This window comes from Drosophila montana, unplaced genomic scaffold (assembly GCF_035044405.1).
Source record: "Drosophila montana isolate Dmon_TW-CO22-7 unplaced genomic scaffold, ASM3504440v1 contig_2127_1, whole genome shotgun sequence".
Classification (NCBI taxonomy): Eukaryota; Metazoa; Arthropoda; class Insecta; order Diptera; family Drosophilidae; genus Drosophila; species Drosophila montana.
The window spans coordinates 1,055,166-1,076,854 of record NW_026997035.1 but is presented as its reverse complement, the minus strand read 5'-3'; the positions used below and the strand labels follow the sequence as shown (position 1 = coordinate 1,076,854).

The window sequence follows — 21,689 nt, the reverse complement described above, 5'->3', positions numbered from 1 at the left end:
AAAAACTTTTTTTGTGGGTGTTGCCAGCTTTTCAGCATGAATAAAATAAAAAAAGTTCTCTATAATTCATTAAGTGAACTTGTAAATGAACTTGTAAGTAAGTTTGTGAAGTGAACTTGCAAGTAAATTCATTATGTGAACTTGTGAGTGAACTAGTAAGTGCTGCGTTATCAGGAGTATTATTCAGCCGAACAAATACTGATATTATGAATTTCTCATGATAAATAGTAATAATTTTGTATAATCTTTAAGAGAATACTTAGAACACTTTCATCACGAAACTTGGTAGCTTAAATTAATAATAAATCAATACTGGGGAATATTTAAATATGCATAATATCTATAATAGAGCATCGAAATTTTTGAAAACCCAATATTTTGCTTCTATGTAAAAAAGATTTTTCGATCTATCTTATGCCCAACTTCTGCATAGATTGCCATCCAATCCACCTTTCAAATCTAATTTAATTAAGATTATAAATTATAATTCAGGATCTCTTTAAGCCCACACTGAATCTACCTGACTTCTTAAACTTCTGCTAGAGTTGAAAACGAAATCTCTTTGCAAACATTTCGAATTCTAGTTAAATTTACCAACTATTTTCTCTAAATTGGTTTGAGTTATTCGTCGACAACAATTTTCAAACATTTGAGCAGTTTTTTTTTTTAGTATTTCAAGCATAAAATTCGTTATTTTCTTTTCGTAAAAGTTCCAAAATGTCTAAGAGGGTGAGCATAGTTTTGCCGGATGCATCAGGTGTACCGTTACGCTCTCGGTCCCCGTCTGGATCCAAGTCCTCTTCCCGGCGCTCATCAACGGCGTCCGCGAAAAGTGCGCTCAAAAGTCCCAGAGGTAGCACAGCAGGCAAGTCTCAGTCTGCACCTGAGCCAGAGTCTGTGCCTGCTCCTGTGCCTGAGCCGGAGCCGAAAACGCCAGCTGAATCGAGTGAGAACGCCCTGGTGAAACTGTCCATGACGGATCTGTTCTCGGATGGCTGTGAGCGTTACACAAAGGATTGTTGTTGCTGCCACTGCATCGCCGTGAGGCGTGCCCTCAGGCAGGCCGCGTTTCTGAAAACGCCGGAGGGCAAGCAGCGGCTGGAGCTGAAAATGCATCTGAAAAGCCTGCTCATGGACATCAATGCGATCACAGCTATACGCGACACGATTCAGAACCGGCTGCATGGCACCAAAGAGTATCCACCGCCGGCGACCAAGAGCTTTCCCATAACCATCACCCATGTGGGGCCGATAAGCAGCAGTTGCATGTCCATTGAGTGGTATCTGCATGACGATACGAATATTATCCACTACGAGATCTATGTGGACGATGCGCGACGCAAGCGCGTCTTCAATCCACAGCTGACATCCACCGTTGTCCTGGATGTGGACATGAAGCGCACGCACAAGATTCAGATGAGGGCGGTGCCCAAAAAATGTCTCGGCGCACGTGCCAATCCCATTGACAGGCTGGTCCGGGATGTCTGCTGCGGCGGTCTCGACAGGATTCTTGAAGCCGACTACTTTTGTGACTGCGCCAAGAAAAATGAATTGGAGAAACTCAAAGAGGAGTACAAGAAGAACTCCTGCCAGAAGCTGGTCGATTTCTGGAAAGACAGCGAGTTCCTCTACATACCCATGTGCAACTGTCGGGGCGAATGTGCATGCGACTGCTTCGAGGAGAAATATAATGCGTGCTCTTAGACCTAACTAATAATCCGATTCGAACCCGAATTAGGTACTCCTACAGAAAATTTCAGTGTATACAAAAATTAATCTAAGTAATTGTAAAATAGATTCAGACTTAAATATACAAAATAATATAAAATAGATTATGTAATTGAGGTTTGGCAGAATTGATTAAACAAGGTGAGTTTGAGTTAATTGGTTTATTGATTGAGGTGAGTAGGGGATTAGCTCGCCGGACAGGCTATAAATTTTCCCCCACCGGGTCGGTGATTTCCCATCCATATCTCTTTATCCTATCAACTTGACACTCTATATATCTAGTATATATTTCTTTACTTTATTAATAACTTATTTCATTATTTTTTCCTATTTTTTGTAAATTCTTAAACACCTTTTTTATTTGAAAAGGGGTATAGCTGGCCGGACGGGCAAATGAAACATCTCCATCTGTCGGTGATGCTATTCGAAAATTTTGTATTCTAATTTGGCTCTTAGCATTTAATTTTCATTATGTTATGTACTGAATAATCAGGAAAACATTCATTTTTGTCGACCATTAATAAATAAATATACACAAAATAAAAACAAGTAAGAGGTTCTAGTCGGGAGCTCCCGACTAGGGGATACCCTGAACCAACAGGCGATAGGTATAAAATGATAGATACTTGATAAATATATATATTATTCTAGAAGCTACATGTCAAGTTTGGTGACTAGCTCATATTATTTACCTAAATTGCTCAAAAAACAGGATTTCGATATCGATTTTTATCGATTACTTGGAAACGGGGCAAGTTATCGAATATCGGAAACAAACTCGATCTGCGCGGGCATTAGGAGGACCTACAGCTAAAATTTCAAGTCTCTAGCTCTTATAGGTTCTGATATCCTTGCGTTCATACATACGGACGGACGGACGGACGGACGGACAGACGGACAGACGGACAGACAGAAGGACATGTCTAGATCGACTCAGCTATTGATGCTGATCAAGAATATATTTACTTTCTGGGGTCGGAGATGCTTCCTTCTGCCTGTTACATACATTTGCACAATAACATTATACCCTTTTTACCCATTTTTAATGGGTTCAGGGTATAATCATAGAAAAGATAGGAATATAATAGGTTTGAAGGGATGCGCTTAGATAACCTAACCGAATTTGAGATTTGGAACAAGTACAATTTTGCTTTTATGCAACCTTAATTTAATATTTTTGTTGAGATCTGAGCAATCTGTAATAAGTTTACGAGTGGCACTCTCAAATATGGAGGCTGCTTCAGTCGAGTGCTGTCTGTCAAAAACAAAGCTTACTCACTTGGAATACAAAAACAGAATTTTTCATCAGATAGTGGGAGAGAGAGTGAGAGAGGGGGGGAGAGAAAGGCTGGGAGGCAGAGACAGCGAATCATGTGCAGACAAGTTCAGCTGTCGGCTTTATTTAAAAAAGTATATTTATCATAATCTGGAAAATACTTTTGGAGGTTGTGCCCCCAAAAGTGCGACTCGTCGCAGCTCATATTATCAGTGGCCAACAGACATTGGCATTAGCATTTCAATTGGCGCACAGGCAGCCGGGGTAGCTGTCACTCCCCCCCCCCCCCTCTGACTGGTGCTGACGTAGGCGTCTCCGTGCCCGGGCCATGGCATGGCGTGATTAATTATTTGGCAAATATTTGAAATGCCTCCGAGTGGTTTCCATTACAGCGCAATTGCTTCAGTTGCTTCATTTGCTGTTGTTGCTGCGTAATATGAACGAAATGAAAATCTGTGAAAATTCACTCAAATGCTTTGCCGCATTGCCGCTGCACGTACATTTAATTAATTTTTTACTTTTATTCCACTTTTGATGTACAATTGACCGATTGATGTACAGTGGCACATTTTCAATTGGCGTTTGTTTGTTTTCACGAGGCTTTCAAGATAAACAAGCGCCACTTAGCATACGTACTTTATTTCAATTATTTTGATCATTTTCCAATACCCTGTGCCAGCTGTTGATAGGGCATATTGCAGCAGTTCGTAGTTGGATGGACAGAGTTACTTTAAAAAGCAATTGCAAAATAGTTTCACAAAAGTCTTAAGCCAGCTTCAAGCAGAAAAAACAAGAATATTCAAACAAAAAGTCAGCTCAAGGCGACACTCTATTAGGGGAAGGATAAAAAGGCGATAGAAAAGCGATAATAGACCCGATTTCGATTAGAGAGAAATGGAACTGACAGCTAAATACAGCATATTGCCAAGTCGAGCACGTCCTGTCCTATCAGTTTTTTATTCCCCTTTGCATTTGGCCCACGCGTCGTATGCGCTATTTTTATAGTCACATTCAATTACTTTTAACGCTCAAGTTCTACAATTTCTAGACCAAGTTTTATGTGCTGCGTGCTGTTCGCAAATATTTTAATTGATTTCATGTGGTTGCTTTTTTGTTGTTGCCTTTGCGCTACGCAACTTTGTGTAAATATTTCGCTTTTATTGGCAGCCAGCCGCAGATACCGAATTGTTTATGCCCCCAAAAATTGTTTATAACCTAATCGATTCACGCAACGTCCGCTCCCTGAAACCAGCTGCAATAGTGCGTTAAATTTGCCATTTTAATTGAATAAACTGCAACATTTTGAGTGCCGCACACTGCTTGGTTCCCATTGAACCTTTTAGTCACTTAATGGAAATTGTTGACACAAAACCCATTTGTCCGCATTGGTTATATAACAACTGCAAAGCAGCTTAAAGCCCTCAAAAACAACAGCATGAATCAAGTTCTGGTCGGATAATTCACATTCCCGCCAGCCGGGTAGCCCAAAAAAAACAAACCAAGCCAAATTTCAACTCCCAAAAAAAACAGTTCCATCTATGCACGTACGCATAGAACACCCTGACCTACCCCATGCAAAGGGTATGCATTAGGGTATTATCGTAATATTGTTAACAATGCAACCAAGCGGAAAGCAAATACAAAGCCAACAACATGAAAAATAATGTGAACATTTTAAGTGAAGTGGAAAATATTAAAATTGACTTTCGTATTAACGTGTCAAAGATGCGATAGCTACAAAATCATATCTCGCTGTAAAAGTTAATAAAACTGGATTCTGAGAATCACAAAATGATCCATATTACAGATACATATATACATATTGCAGAAGACATATGTGTATATACATTAACAGTTTAAAACATCAATATTTAATTTAAGTTTAATTTAAAAATTCTCCAAAAATAATCATAATGAAGAAAATGTTATTATCATAATTGTTATTTTCCATTACCATATTATTTTCCAACAATAAGTAAAAACGATGATTAATAATAAATGTGACACACGCTTAACCCCCCACATTGTTGCTCCAACCTAATGTTATTCCAATGTTTTGCCAGAATTTATTCCATTTATATGCCATATTGATGTTGTTACCTTAAGCCGAAATTTATTAGAGATTGGTTAACTGTGACACATTATTCCCCTAGGTGCAATGATTTACAGTTTGTTTTACAAGAGTATTTCAGTGCTGCCTACGGTCCTACCCTCCCCCGCCACGCCCCGCCCCCCCTCCGTACTTGTTTCCTACTTTTTTGCTTGCGGGGAATCTGTCAGCGGCTGGAGGCTGTTTGAAAAATGCAGCGAATTTCAATTTGAAATTTCGCGATAAATTGCTCGGTGTCGTCGCTTGTGCTGTTCCCCAACGCGGGCTTTTAACCAAAAAATAAATAAAAAAGAAGTACCGGTGTTCAAGCCTGACTAGTAGATACCCTACAAGATATCAAGCTTCCTTGCTTTGGATGTGGCTCTTCTTTCCTGAGCACCATACTATGGTGCATACGACCTTAAATAATAAATAACCTTAAATAATAGTAATAATAAATGTCTATTGTCAAATTTTTATGTTGCGATTGTGCTTCTTCTTTCGGTGTCTATTGTCCGATCCTAATGATGCGGTTCTTCTTGCCGAAGTCCCACACTATGCTAAATACTACCTTACATAACCTCGGTTCTTATTGTCCGATCTTAATGAAATTTTCAGGGCAAATTCTGTATAAACCAAAGCACAAGACTCCAACTACTTATTTTGTGCAGAAAAGTGGTAGAAAACCAATAAGAGAACCATTCTTTATATACTATATGCTATATTATAAGCTTTATACCAGATTTCCTGTCTAGCTCTTATTTACTCTCTAAGATGAGCTTTAAAAACATTCCTTTTCAAATCAATACATACATTTGCACAAACACATTATACCCTTTTTACTCAATATAAATAGGTTCAGCGTAGGAAAAGGCAAAAAAAAAAAAGCAAACAAATGCCTGACTCTAAATCTGATTTGGAATTGCTGCTGCATTGTTTGTGGCGCCACGCTTTGACTTTGGCTTCGTGTGTGCCGCCCCCGCTACCCCGCTGCCCAGCTGTGCGGCACACAAAATTGATAAGGGATTTGAGTTTCTGGGGTGCTGGCCAAAAAGAATGCCAGCATACAGAGCTGTTCAGCATTTTTGAGTCCACGCTGGCTAATTGGCAAAATCACGCTATGCTGCTGGGCGGGAGGCGGGGCCTGACTTGACTACGAGCAGCCTGAGCTTTATTGTCAACATAATTCAGGCCAAATACAATTTGTGCCACACACACACACACACACACAAACAAGCAGCTCGGACGCAGCAGGTTCCGGCGAAGGGACAAACAACTTTGGTCAGCTCTAAGTGAATTAACCACAACGTGCCGACTATAGACAAAGTTGAACGGAACAAACGTGATGAGATAAGATGAGCTCAACTGGGCTTGACATATTTCTATAGCTCTGTGGGACGACTGCAGTTTGCAGGAAATTTCCTTATCCGCTTGGCGGTCAATGTCAACAGACCATTAGTCCATAAATAAAAGGAACTTAATCACAAGCAGTTAAAGAAAAGGCAGAGAATATGAAGAAATAAGACCACGTTTTAATGATCTACAAAGGGCTAATATAAATGTAAAAAAACTTGAGAATTATTTAAGAGAAAAATGGATGTTTACAAATATTTGAAAATTTTTTAAATATATTTTTAAATGATATGTTTAAATAAAAAATTAATAGGACGAGTTCCTGTTTCTAGAAAAAAATATTACTCTTATGAAAAGTTTTCCACTAATTTTCCGAATATGGCGGTGGATTTACCAAATCTAAATGCCGTTTTAAAAATATGTCTTGAAAAAAAGGTCGTATTTCTAAAAATTCGGATAGGGTTGTGTTTTCCGAAATAACTTTAGCACGTTGTCCATTAGAATATGTCAGAATTTTGAAAATTTTAATAAAATATATAGTTTTCTGATATAAATATAACCAAAAGTATGTGACCAAAGCAGGAAAAAATATAACTTATACCGTATTCCACGCATATTTCACGCTTGGGTGCGACATTGTTCAAAACATCTTTTGAGCGTTAAGGAACGATAGAAATGAAAACTCTGTGTGTCTCGTACATTTTTGTCTTTTGATGTTGAGCACCAATGCTCGTATACATATAATTCTGTAATTTACCAACTATATATCTTACCTGCAAAAAACTTCAGTGAAATTAAAATATATTTAGGACTAACAATATTGTGTCCTGAACTGCGCCCATTAAAACGAAGAGCTTATGCAAATGAGCAGCTTTTTTGTTTCTTATTTGTAAGCTAAGAGATAAATGTGGCCCAATAAATGAAATCAGAGGGCAAACCATTAAAAACAGGCAAAAGAAAAGACCACACAATGAGCTCAAGTTGTGTATAAGGGCAGAAAAAAAATTGAATAACATATACAAAGATACAGATACAACATCTTGTTCTGCGCATAAATTTGTTTTGAATATATTTCTTGTATCTTTTGCAATTTTAGTGCATTATTTATAGCATTTGTGGTCAGCGAGTGGGCGGTGCAGGGCACGCCCATCGCTCGTTCTGGGGCAATGATTTTATGATAAATGAGCCAAGTTAATCATCAACTCGTTGGGTGGTGCCAAGTGGCTCAAGGAACCACAAAAAGTACCTAAAGGAGGAAAAGGGGGCAATGCGAATTGAAAGCCAGCACAAGGAGGGAGCAGAGAGCACAAGGAGGGAGCAGAGAGAGAGAGAGAGAGAGTGGGGTCAGGGTTATGTAAAGAAAATTGTGTTGGACAGTGTAGAAAAAATTACTTTGTTGATGCAGGTGGCAAAAGCGATGCTCAACTATTTATACGAAAAGAGACCAGTCATCCAGCGGGTCCTGACGTCAATGATGTTGTATAGATTGGAGCTGAAGTTGTTCGCCGGGACGGGGAGTGCGGCGGGCAGGTTAGAAAAAGTTACTGTAATTGATGGATATCGTGCATAAAAGATTAATGTTTTCGCAAACTTTAACCTCAACACACTATCAAAATTAACTGCTGGCAACTTCAGCATTGACATTAGCGACCAATTGTTCGAAATGAGACGGACAAGCAGGCAAATTCATTTATCACAGCTAAACAAATGAAAAGGAAAACTCACAGCCAAAAGCCAAAGCAGTCAGGACATTAACCACAGACTCAACAGCAACTCATGCCCTAGCTTATCTTAGAGTAGAATCTATTTAACGTCCTGTCAGCACACACACACACACACAGAGGAGTCAAGTCACCTGCTTTGATTCAAATCAGGGCACTGAAATTACGCACGTAGCCGGCACATTATCCACATCAGCAGATTGAGTCGCCATAGCCTGGCTGCCATGTAGCTCCATTTGCCATGTTGCATGTCATCGATTGACAGCCTGTCAATGCGCAGAGTCTCATATTCATACTCATGCACATCCTTATTCACATCCACATTCATATCCTCATTCGCATCAACACGCACAGGCATTGGCTTTGATTCTTACACCCTTTTAAAGGGTATTATAAATATGCCATGTAAAGTCTAAAGCACAGCAGGGGACAGCTCCGCTCCCCATAAAGTATATATATACATTCTTAATCAATGTGAACAGTCGTATAGATAAAGCCATATACGTCTGTCCGGCAACCAACAAACTAGTCTCTCAGTTTTCGTCCTTTGCATAGGCCTGTTCTAGCCAAAATAAGAATTCTATACCATATATCTGCTATAGAAACGATCACTCGAAGATAAAGATCTTACACAAAGATCCCTTTTTGTAAAATAAACAATTTTGCATGGTTATATCATATGGATCTATAGGAAAAATCTGTCGAAGAACGAGTTCTTGTATAAAAACTTTTGTATATTTTAAAATATCTTGAGCACCTTCGGCTATTATGAACTTCTCCACTTTACTCACACACATGCCAAAAAATATCAAATAAGTGTATTAAATCTTTGGCCTGCCAAAAAAAAACCTTTCTCTTTCTTATTTGACTTGGCTTGGGCAACGGCCCGCACGAGTTCTTTAGCCAGGTCTAGAGTCCTTTCAGCTCAACTTTGCGACAGCCTGCACGTTTACCTTTTTGCATTTATTTAATTTCCTATTTATGCCATATCAATATTAAAAAAAAAAAGAAACAAGAGAAATATGGAACACGGACTGACTGGCTGATGCCGTATGTAAATGGAAACTGTAATTGAATTTCGATGATTGCTCAAGCGAATTATCCAGATATGCGAGCAAATATTCCACGTTGAGTAACAAAAACAAAGCATGACATGTGATGACATTTTAATAAATCTGTTAACACAATTTAATTATTATACGTTTTACTCTTCTACTGTGCTCTGAAAAGCTAATAGTATTTATCTAAGTCAACATATCCAAATGAAATACGCTTTGTTCGATAGATAGAGAAATGAAATTTTTCTACTTCCACATTTCTGGAATATGGGATATATTAACTTTTATAACTATGTAGAAAATTTAGGATAACATTTTCCAAATTATTCTGAAAAAATTAAAATGTTGATCTATAAAAGTTTAATGAAAGCTTAAGAAATATTCTTAAAAAAATTGTTTATTTTTAAATATTGATACAACAGATAAAATAAGAAATTATAATAAGAAAGCCTAACCTAAATGAAGATAGCCTAAAATCTGTGAAGAGCATTAGGTATAAGCTTCAAAACGTTTGAAGAAAAACTATTAATATTTGTTGAAATAGCTTTATAAGAATAAATACACGTAGCGAACTATCAAAAGAGATGATTTTAATGGTAGATGTCATTAAAATTTATAAGTAAGTGAATCGAAATTAAAAATGGTCAAGACTCTTCTATGAAAGTGCAGAGTAGCCTTCAATTATACTCAAACAGAGTTAAGCCAAATGTAATCGTAAAACTACATCAATATAGATCAAAACAAGTAAGAAGACTTTAGTTTGGAGTGCACTTAAAAACTCAATTCGATATCGATTTTATCGATTGCTTGGAAACGGGGTAAGCTTCGTTTTTTGGAAAGAAACTCGTACTGCGCGGGCACCAGTAAAACCTACGTTTCAATATATATACATACTTTATGGAGATACTTCCTTCGGCCTGTTACCCTTTTACCATTTTCAATAAGGAGGTATAAAAACTTGTCTAAGAATCAGTCTGACACAGGATTTCAAAATTGTGGATTATGGCTGGACCTATACACAACATAAACCAATTCCACACTCATATTGTTATACCCATCTGTAGCCTAATTATGCAATCACTTGATTAACTTGCCAGTTTGGTCTGACCGTCAGATGAGATATATGAGAGGACCTTCAAGAGCTGTAGGCATAATTGAGCAATTTAAAGCTGAGCCTGCGCCTCTTATGGAGGGTCATTAATAACTGGCGTTAACATTAATCAGTGTAATATGACAAATTAATTTGAGTGCCTTAAAGAGCCACTCGAATATTGCGTGTAATACGAAAATTTCAGATTAAATGCCATTTAAATGATGAGGAAAATGCTTTAAGATGTAAGCACGCGCTGTTCAGATAATGCTGCATTAATCACATAAAATTGAAAACGCTGCAAACAATGGAAAACCGAGCAAAAGAAGCGACAAAAATTGAATAAAGTGCAAATTATAATGGAAAATTAAAATGGAGTGCATGCACACTGCAAACGGAAACTGAAGCGAAATTACAATTGAAAAAAAAGAGACAAAATAAAAAACTAAAAAAAAAGCAACACAATTGGCATACTTTAAAGTTCGCTGAGACACAGAGTTTGGGCGTCATAAGTGCTTAAGATATGTGACTTTTAGTGCCGAATCACAGCAAAGACGTGAAACCAGGCAAAAGAAAATAAATGTCACAAAAGGACTTACAAGAAGAAGATTGAGCGTGCCGGCATTAAAAGGCCTAGTTCAACATAAATCAGTTGAACCTTTAAGTTAACGGCCCTAAAGGCCAAAAAAGAAATCGCATTGAGACGCATATAGGTGAGCGACTAAAAGATACCCTGTAAGGCAGCATGAGATAGCGTTAATAACTGTGTGTAATGCGGTTTAAAACTATCGATATAATTTCAATAGTCGTTAGCTTACTTCAACGATATTTTTACATTTATTAACAATTTATAAAAGAGTTTGAAGATATTTTCAGAATAAAAACATTTGCAAATGGGCACACTTATAATATCGATATTTCAATTAATTTGTCAGTTAATTATCGCTAAATACAATTAGTTATCGATAGGCAAAATACAACAAACTATCGTTGACCATAAACTGAAATGAAAATATCGAAATAGCTCGAAATATCGATCAATAATACCAGCGATAGGCTTACAATTTTAAAGTGCATTTCAAATATTATATTTTTCTATTATTGTATTCTGTATTAGTGCATTATTTGTATACTGCCCGAGACTACAATCCATATATAAAAGACGCCATCCTCTTATTATAATGCCCCTTTTAAGGCATTGCATGTGTACAGGGCAACGAAAAACAGGCTAAACAATTCGGAGCCAAGTCGCTGAGCACATAAATATCAATTTACCCAAACTATTGACAAGTCGCCAGTTTCGCAAATGAAATGCAATACATTATTACATGCCAGGTATGTGGCGAAAGTAGAAAAATATGTTTAGGGGTAACGATAAAAACACCTTATATAAGCACTGGTAAACATGACTGATGACAGCGATAGATTAGAGAGAGACGCTCGCCTGGCGACAGATGCACGGACCGGCAGAATGACAAACACATTTGTTGGCAATTAAAATGCGAACAGGCCAAACAGAATTCCGGATACTGTCTACGCTCGTTCTAGGCCATAAAAATACCAGCAAGGAAATTATATCAGCAAACATCTAAGCGAAAGTTTTCCGGAATGACTGCTATTACTAATTCAATTGAAGCCTCGGAAAGCAACAAATACACGCTCGGCTCCCCAGATGTTGGCCGTCACAAAAGTTGCCATGGAAATTTGTTGACTTGGATATATTGCTTTTAAATGGCCAGCCTGCGGAAGAGTGAGCCCCGTCGAGGACCGACGTGTGGCCAAGTTTTAAGCAAACAATTTGGGCTTGGACTGACAAGCCGCTTTAAATGCTCATGTGTGACTTTCGGCTGTATTGGAGCTGTCAATTCGAGTGTGGAATAAGTTCAGAAAACAATTATAACTATGCCAAGACAAGCCCCAGTGGTGGCTGCCGCAAGCCTTGATAACGACACTTTTGTGGATAATTATTAAACATAGCTGAGCTGGGCATATTAGATAACTAGGTGGGAATATTAGTTAAAACAATAAGCAACTGGGTTTCGGGTTCAAATCCTAGTACAAAGTGACAAACCTATAAATGCCTCCTCTAGGATGCCTCATAAGGTTGACAATCTCAAGATCCCAGATATTTACTTGGCTCTGAAGATTCTCTGAATATAATCTACTTAAACTCATCCACAAGCTACCTATTTTCAGGCTTCAACTTAAAACACAAATTGTTTGCAAGGTACATTTACTGGCGATAAGTTCTCTTATAAAAAACTAAAGCCAGAAAATTGTTTATTCAACACAGAATCCAAGAAAAGCTGAAACTCGTAATTGCTTTCTTTACATATCACATGGAAAACCCAAAAAGAGTTCCTTCAACCATCCTTCATATACTCGAAAATAAAAATAATAAAAAACTCAGCTCGGACAGTCTATTTACTTGAATTGTGACCAAGCCCCTTGCGTCAGCAGCAGAAGGACACGTGGACACATTCATCAACGCATCGCGATGAAAATGAAAATACATTTGCATTAACAGAGCAGATAACAACAGAGAAGACAACAATGTGATTATTTTAAAGTTCAAATTAAAGTTGAGCAGGTTAAAAGCACGCATGAACCCACAATATATGATAAATACATATCTAGTCAAATGTGAATATGGATGTAAGCTGCTATGTGTTTTAATGCCAGCCACCAAAAATAATCAAATGATTGTCAAGCGCACACGAAATATAAATTCGCCCCTGTGGGCATATTACGCTGTTACGTATACGCCACGTGCGCCGCGCCAATTTTATTAACAGCAAAAACTTTTGTGGCGTCTCCGCCAGACAATCAGCCTGTGCTCCAATATGCGTATTTATCTAGGGTAATCATATGGCAGAGCTGAAGCAGTCAGCTTCGAGGTGGGAATACTGAAGTGCAAATACACTTGCACGAATATGGCGACTGTGTTTATGATCGAGCTGTGGAAATTAAAAGCGTATCGATAAACGTTGTCGCATAGTTTCGTTTTTAGCGATCTTAATTTTAGTATCTTTAAGGTCTTCGGTATTTAGTGTGATGGATATTTTTATATGTAAATGTATCAATAAATGTTTTCGCGTAGTTTTGTAGAAAAGATGGTTCAAACTTCATATTCGACATTTAGCGTCAAGGACGGAAATTATTTAATATAGAATGTTACTTAAAAGCAACAAAAAAAAAAGCGTGAATAAAATTAAAAAATGAACAATAATATAATAATAAATAGTTCTTATAGTTGCCACTTTGCTTATAAATATTGCACAAATAGCATTTCTAGTTCAGAAATTCACAGAAACACAGCTTATAAATATATAAAAAATATATATTTTTTTTGCTGTTATCAAATTTATATGCAAATAATTTGTATTCTGTATTGGGGTTCAATTTTATTTAGAATATTAATTAAAAGCAGCGCGAATCAAAATGAATAAAATTGAGCAAATAAATGAAATATCTAATAAATAGCTCTTATTATTTGCCATTTTTTTTTTGTATAAATATTAACGTAATAACATTTCCATTTAAGAAATAATTCACAGAAGCAGAGTTCAAAATACATAAACATATATATATTATAACTTTGATCAAATATGATCAAATAATATTAGAGTTCAGTATTTCTTGCAGGATATTTATTGGGTATTATGTAAAACAGAATATAAGTTAACAGCAGCACGAAACAAGTGTGAATAGAACAGGACAAATTAATACATATTTATTAATAAATAGTTCCAATCGCTTGCCACATTTCTTAGAAATATGGAACATTTGCATTTCTAGTTAAGAAATTCACAGAAACGCAGATCAAAGTATATACATAGTACAAATATGACCTTCTTACTTTGTGTATATACAAATTTGTCCATTTTTCCTCTGATCGAATATTAAACTATATCCTTTTTTCCTCTGATCAAATATATGTATGCATATACTTTATGGCAAAAATGTGTTACACAATTCGTTACATAATTTAAACACCCTTCCCGCGGGTATTAAAATGTAAACACAACTTGTGTAATCAAATTGAGCGAATGCTGCAACACGGCGTATGCGTGATAATTTTCAGTACTCTGCGGGTGGCGCACACAACAATTATAAAAGCAAAAGGTACAAATGGGAGAAAAACAAAACAAAAAAAGAAGAAGCAGAGGGAATACATTAATTAAGCAAATTTGAGGCCACAAAAGGGCAGGTAAATGGTTGACGGCTAGAGGGGGAGGGGGAGGGGGAGGGAGCTATGGTGGCGGCCCAACTGCGTTTGGCTGTGATTGCGTATACGCTAATTAGCCACAAATGCTTTTGGCTTTAACAATGTGGATGTGTCGCCCGCTGGATCTGATTGACAAACTGATTGACAAACTGACGACCATTTGACTGACTGATTGACTTATGCTAATTTCGAGTAGTGCGGCAAATGGCTTGTCATTTGCCGCGAATTGGATTTGGCCCCGATTGCACTGTCAATAGACGTTCTTAACATTGGGGGCGTGGCACTTGACTTTGACTATTTCAATTTGGCACCACTCGCATTCAGTTTAATTACAACATTTCGTTTGAAAGCTTATTTGTTTATTTAACTGCGATTTTGCCATTAGCCAAAACGAAACTTATCTGAGGTTTTTGTGTGTTTATCTTAGCCCAGAACAAGATGATGAGAATTTCATTTATCCCGTGTCATATACAAAATGGCTTTGACCTTGAACTTGAGGAAACACGATCTTTGTGAGATATATTGAACATTCACTAATTGGATTAAGGGGCGTGTAGTCAACCTATATATAAAATAACAATAGAGCTGTGTGCTTTGAAGTGGAATCTGATAGAGTGCTAAATTATGTGGCTGAAAAGAAAACATTTTGTAATCAATTACCCTAATCAAGAACTCTTTTTAAGAGCATTTTTTATGTATATGATAAGTATGTGTATATGGGAAAAGTATTTCTTAACGCTATTCAAACAAAGTTTAAAAAGTTTAAAATATATCTTTAATAATTAAAAATGCAATGCATACAAAAAGTTAGTCAACGTTGGACATCCAAATCCTTCCACTTCATTTTAGAAATGTATTTATGAACATTTTCTTTGTTGTCAGGAAAACTAATTTTTATAAAATTAAAATAGTTATGAGGATATATTTTACGTAAAATTCAATGATAAGAAAAATGATTCCCATTGAGTATTATTTGAGACAGATATTTAAATAAATGATGCCATTCCCAATATATAATGAAGATTGCTTTCAAGCGAATTTAATCCCAATTTCACATTATCTTTTTCTGTAACTTGCCTTGACTGGTTTTCGATTAGCCTTGAATTTTGAATTGACATTTCGTAAATTAAAGGAATAATTAAAAACAAATAAAGTGCTTGCCTGAATATATTATTCAAAGCTGACTCAATCAATAAAAGAATGTTGACAAATCAAAAAAATAAGATATTTAGTAAATATATTCGTTTAATACACCAGGCAAACATATAATTGCTTTGCACAATTTTAACGGAGTGCTGCCAATTTCTTTTAACTTAGAGAATGAGTTGGTTTGAGTTCTGCCGATTTATTTTAAATTCAAACTAACTTATCTATCACTAACATACTATCATTGCAAAATAAAAAGAGATGCTACGCAAAAATAAATATTTATTAAATATTAATATTTTGATTAGTTTCCCTTGCCAAATACTACATTTATTTGCGCAATTTTAATGGAGGACTGTAAATTTATTTGAACTTCAGACTGGTTAAATAAGGTGACGCCAAATTATTTTAGATTCAAACCAGTTTACACTAACTAACTATCATACAAAAGTAAAGTATTTAATTCATATTTTTGATTAGTTCCCTTGTCAAGCATTAAATTTGTTTACAATTTTAATATAGTGCTGCCAATTTATTTTGACTTTGTCAACTATTTAAATGAAGTGCTGCCAATATATTTAAACTAACTATAATTCAAAAATGAAATATTGTAATATTTTTGAACAATTTTATTGGATTTTTTAAATTTTATTATTGGTTAAATGGAGTGCTGCCAATTTATTTAAAATACCTTATTTTTGATTATGGTTATATTGTTTTAATGGAGTGCTGCCAACCAATTTTTACTTCGAAAATTAGTTTAATAAAGTGCTGCCAATTCGAACTAGTTTACATATCACTAATTAACTAGCATTGCAAAGTAACTAGAAGCTATGCATATGAAAATTCCAAAAAATTAAAATATTTAGTGAGTATTTTTGATTAATTGCGCTTGCTTTTTTTTTATGTATTTATTTAACAATTGGTTTGTAAGGACTCTTTTGCCTTATGCATAGATGTCTTTTGTTAATTTCGCCATGTTTTTACAATTTAAAAACTTGAATTGCGCTTGCTAAACATTAAGATTGTTTTAAATTTTAATGGAGTACTGCGAAAGTCGCTTAGATTAGTCACTAATTAATAACCGTGTCAGATGAAAGCTTTTAGCTCTTCGCATGCACGCAAAATGCCTTCCACAGAGTCACACGAGCAGCATCTAAGCCGCGTCAAACTATATATGCTAATCCAATAAAGAGAGTTTTTTTTTGTTTTGGTTTGTTTGTGTTGCAACTAAAAGCATGTCGAGCAGGCCATAAAATGTTTTCAAACTTAAATTTCACACATTGTTTCAGTCATTTGTTTTTATGCAAGCGAAAACTTTGCGAGAAATGCAAAAAGAATGTCAAGAAAAAGTTGTTCTGAAACTTAAAACTCATACATAGCGAAAGCACCCAACTAACATGGCAGAGACGAGCGAGAAGGCGTTAGCTGCGTGTGGCTAGAATATGATTTAAGCCAGACTAAGCAAATACGCAAATATTTGCGCTGGCAATTCGATAAAGTTGCCGCGATTGACGGCAACTGTTGATTTATGTGTGCCCCGCTGGCAATTTGAGAAAAAAACAATTTTCAACTTACACAGTCGCACTAAAATGCTCCGAACAGCTGCCAGCAAATGTTGCGAAAATTAATTAAAACAACCGATCCAGCCGCAGTGGTCAATATTGTAGTTCTTTTTACTTTTCGATACTGATATTTTTTATTTCTATTTTAAACACTTGTCTACTGGACCAGACGTGCACAAAACTTGGCACAAATCGAAAGTCGATACAAATATTTATTTTTATTTGGCACGCGCTAACGAAAAGTTTGAAATATAAACACTTTTTTTTGTTGCTGTTTTTCAGTATTTTCCAAAAACCCTAAACTGTCTTCAACTTGGCGCTTGACGGACGACCAGCGACCGTTTTGTGCGAATCCGTTTGCAGGACTAACTCAGGCAGCCGGCGCCCAATTGCGCATAGCCCCATTGCCATCCACAAGAGGCATTCGCGCCAAAAGCGCGCCAAAGACGCCCTCCACACTGAATCGGCAAATGGAAGCCACCACGTGCGGCTGAACGTAGCGCGCAGGCGCTGACAACTGCATAGACACAAACATAAGCGTGACTAATGGGTAGGGACGCCAGTGTAATACTTGTGGATTGTGTTCATACCCTAAACACTTTGGAAACGGGTCAGAAGGGTATACAAGTTTTTTTTTTGTAAAAAGTAGAAGGTAGCATATGTAATCCCATAAAGTATATATTCTATATAATGTATATATATGAACCTTGTCCGTCTGTCTCGGAGCTACAAAATTAAGAAACTTGATATTTAAAAGATGCATATATTTTCGTATATCATACACAGCAAGAGTAAATATTTTTTTAAGCATAACTCGAAAAAATATAAGATCTACATGCTCCAAACTTGGTATGTTGATTTCCGTATAGTAAACATTATTTTTAGGGCTAGTCTTTTGGTATATTAACACATTTGAATGGCATATTTAAAATTTAAAAATTTCATAGAGACAACAAACATCGAAGTTACTTAAGATCACATTTTTCAAAGAACAATCGCAGCATAAAATGCGAAGCCTGGGTGTGTTTTTGGCAGCACGTTGCAGGGTACAGGGTATCTTGAAGTATGGCACCCTCGACTTTTTGCTTGTGTATTGCATTCATTTTGTTGTGGATGTTGTGTGTGTATATGTGTGTGTGTTTGTGCGGACAACTGTTGCCTCTTAGTGAATTGAGCGAATTTTCATTCATAATTTCCCGACGCGCTTTTAACTTTTCGCAGCTGCTTTTCGTAATTGTGAAAATATTTTGCTAACCAACTATTTTTAGACCCCTTCGCATTTCCCCATCAATTCACAATTTTTTCAAGCTTTCTACTTGGAAGCGTCAAGGAGCACAGTTTGGTTAACCACAACAAAGTGCTTGAGTTCTGTCCTCAATTGCAGGCGGGGGATTGGTGGGGTTGAGGGTCGAGTTGCTTAGAGACAGCATTTTTTATTAGCCCCGTAATCAGCTGCCTTGGAAGACGCGGTTATTGGTATGCCACATGTCTCCACTTATGAAAATTCTAATTATTCATAGAACAGCTTCAAAAAAATTAAGTTGCCTGTCTTATGCTACTTTTATATGCATAAACATAAGCTGAGGAATTAGATTGAAATTACTTGAAAATAAATTAAAAGAAGGTAGTTTTTGTGATTGCGAAAGAGCAGAAGAACCTTTGATCTCTTCTTAAGTTGAAATTTTGACTGATTATTCGATTCGCAAATGTTTCCCATATAATTTTAAAGATATCCCAGTCGAAACTCCCATATCATATTTATGCAATGCAGTGTTATATATTTATGTCCGACTTCAACGCAATTAAATTCAAAATTTGTGAGTGCAATATTCCTCGAATTTCATGTAGTATATGGAATTTCACAATTCTACAAGCTAACCACAAATTTTAAGCGCTGGACTCCATGTTTTACCCGTCAGGCACGTTGGTGTCGTGGTAACGAATGGACAGAGCGGTGATCTCAACAGGCAGAGTGTCAGAAATAAGGTGCCTTCTGCTGCAGGTGCGCTGAGTACCATTAAAATGGCCGCGACTGTCAGATAGATGAGAAATTTGGGAGACATCGTTGTACCTATTCCAGTCTGTTTTGGAGTGACTTTTTAATATAACTTACTAACCTATTTATACCAATTCCGTAAATTAATTAATTAAGCAAATTATTTGTTTCTTTTAAAATGGAGACTGTCTTTTAATTCTAAGAATCTATTTGCACTGATGGCACGAACTAACTTTGTATGCGATCAAATAAAAGCACGAGCAATTGTGCAATCGAAAGTACACAAGTCGCGACAGTATCAAAATGTAAACAAGTAAGTGTGTTCTAGTCGGGAGTGACCGACTAGAAGATTCCCTCAACTCCGTGACGAGTCGTCCCAAATATTGAGTTGAGGCTGCGACTGCTCTGCTTCTTCCCTCAGCCCCACACTATGGAGAATTCTTTCGGGATTTACTTCGGTTTGTATTATCCGATCTTTATGAAATTTATAGGGCAAAAGTATGGCAACCTATTGTATAAAAATACCAAAGCCCAAGACTACATACCTCTATACCATGGGGCAGACAGACAAACAGACAGACATGACTAGATCGACTCGAATATTGTTGCTGACCAAGAATATATATAGCTCTAGGATCGGAGATGATTCGGCCCTCTGGCTGTTACATTCATTTGCACATAATACGCATGATACCCTTTCGCGCCATTTTCTAGGGTATAGCATATAAATATTTAGCTAGTGCCACGCTTAGAGTGGTGGGCATTCAACTAAAATGCAAAGAAGAGAAAACAACTAACTTGCACAATTGACACGTGTTTCTCTTTGATCCTATAACAAGTATAGACCATTTGTATAAATAATATGCATAATGCACTAGGGCTTTCGTCTTAACTTACTCAAGAAACATTCTTACCCTAGCCAAGGCATATAAATAGGGTACGCTCTTAGCGAGAAGGTCACTTCAAAGCAGCAGCGAGTCAGGAAAAGATACTACGATGACGCCCAAGTTTCTCATCTACCTGACGTTGGTGGCCATGTTAGTGGTCTTCTCCGCACCTGCAGCCGAGGGCACTTTCTTACTATTGGCGTGCCTGGCAAGATCACCACTGTGTCCCTTCCGCACCACGACTCCAGTGTGTCCTGGTACCGGTAGCACCTACAGTCCGATAACTCGCGAATGTGCCTAAGTTGCATTCAATTTAAAGTTAGGAAATATCTCTTAACTCGAGATGTTTCCTCGACAGACTATTATTATGAATTGTATTCGAGCTTAAGTCCGAAATAAATATTAAATATCGCATTGCAAGTAAATGAACTTTCTATACAATTTGAAATTCCGAACTAAAAAGCAACATATATTTTGGATGTCTGCTTTAACAGAGTATGTTAGCAGACGCCTAAGGATAACAGAAGTCCACATAACATGCTATGTTAATTTGGCAATAAAATGTAAGGCCCTGACAAAAATATTCCATACTCAGCTTAAAAATTAAATGTAATTTAGTGGATATATTTATCATAAAAGATCTATATTCTATGTATGCAAAGCATATTTAATCGACAACACTCTGAAGAATCACAAATTAAATTAAATTATGTTAATTTGTGGAGCAGAAGACGACATCTCTGATAAAGCTTTTAGAGTCTTACACAATTATTAGATAAATGGTTGGAAGATCGACTCAACTGCCAATAATAATATTTGTGAAGCACCAACTCAAGGTATTACAATAAACTTGTTGATTTATCGATGTCCATAAGCCAATAAACAAGCTAAATAGCATTTTTGCACATTTTTCTAGACGAATAGTAAAGTATAGGGTTTTGCCGGCATAAGATACAGTCAAATCTGCTTGGTACTACAATGTCGTCAAAGTTTTTTATATATATTTCGCTGTTGGCCATTTTAAGTGGAATTCAATGCAGCGCAGCACACAGTACGGAATTTTGACCTTTGTGTCCACCATAAACGCCCACGACCGAAAAAACTCCAGAAGCCGATGACAATAACTTTGAATATTGCAACGAGCTTAAACGATCGGCAGGCATTTGTTGACGAGAATATTTAAAGCATAAAGCATATATTCTATGTTTTTATCATAATAATACAAAAACTACCATGTTACTTAATTTGAATCTGAACATCACAGAAAAGTATGCTACATATTATATATTATAATTTTTATATTATTATAAACTGACCCATTAAAAATGGCTGAAAGAAGCATATAATCATTTTTTGGTTATTCTTCGAGTTAGAGCCTTGCGCTTTAGTATAAATTCACTTTTGGGTGCCATACATGCACCTTGAAAATTTCATAATGATCGGACTATAAGCATCGAAGTTATTCGAGAACCCATTTGCCATAGTTTGTGGCTAAGTGAAGAAGAAGCTTAGCCTTGTGTAAGCTATTCAGCAAACAGGAAGTTGGAATGTT

General features: G+C 36.5%; 4 protein-coding genes across 4 annotated transcripts in view; 2 read left to right on the top strand and 2 right to left on the bottom strand.

Annotated features, from left to right (window-relative positions):
- LOC135427198 (GTPase Era, mitochondrial) overlaps positions 1–21,689 on the bottom strand; it is a 48,528-nt gene that overhangs the window by 5,534 nt on the left and 21,305 nt on the right. The window lies entirely within an intron of this gene.
- LOC135427060 (uncharacterized) lies at positions 651–1,828 on the top strand. Its single transcript, XM_064680485.1, has one exon. The coding sequence runs from the start codon at positions 718–720 to the stop codon at positions 1,702–1,704; it is 987 nt and encodes a 328-aa protein (XP_064536555.1). The 5' UTR covers positions 651–717; the 3' UTR covers positions 1,705–1,828.
- LOC135427073 (uncharacterized) lies at positions 19,012–19,354 on the bottom strand. The gene has a single exon (XM_064680501.1). The coding sequence runs from the start codon at positions 19,315–19,317 to the stop codon at positions 19,129–19,131; it is 189 nt and encodes a 62-aa protein (XP_064536571.1). The 5' UTR covers positions 19,318–19,354; the 3' UTR covers positions 19,012–19,128.
- LOC135427067 (uncharacterized) lies at positions 20,195–20,562 on the top strand. Its single transcript, XM_064680494.1, has one exon. The coding sequence runs from the start codon at positions 20,247–20,249 to the stop codon at positions 20,436–20,438; it is 192 nt and encodes a 63-aa protein (XP_064536564.1). The 5' UTR covers positions 20,195–20,246; the 3' UTR covers positions 20,439–20,562.

What these genes read in the sequence shown, in the direction of transcription:
- LOC135427073 (XM_064680501.1), bottom strand. Translation starts at nt 19,317, where the DNA reads ATGTCTCCCAAATTTCTCATCTATCTGACAGTCGCGGCCATTTTAATG.
- LOC135427067 (XM_064680494.1), top strand. Translation starts at nt 20,247, where the DNA reads ATGACGCCCAAGTTTCTCATCTACCTGACGTTGGTGGCCATGTTAGTG.
- LOC135427060 (XM_064680485.1), top strand. Translation starts at nt 718, where the DNA reads ATGTCTAAGAGGGTGAGCATAGTTTTGCCGGATGCATCAGGTGTACCG.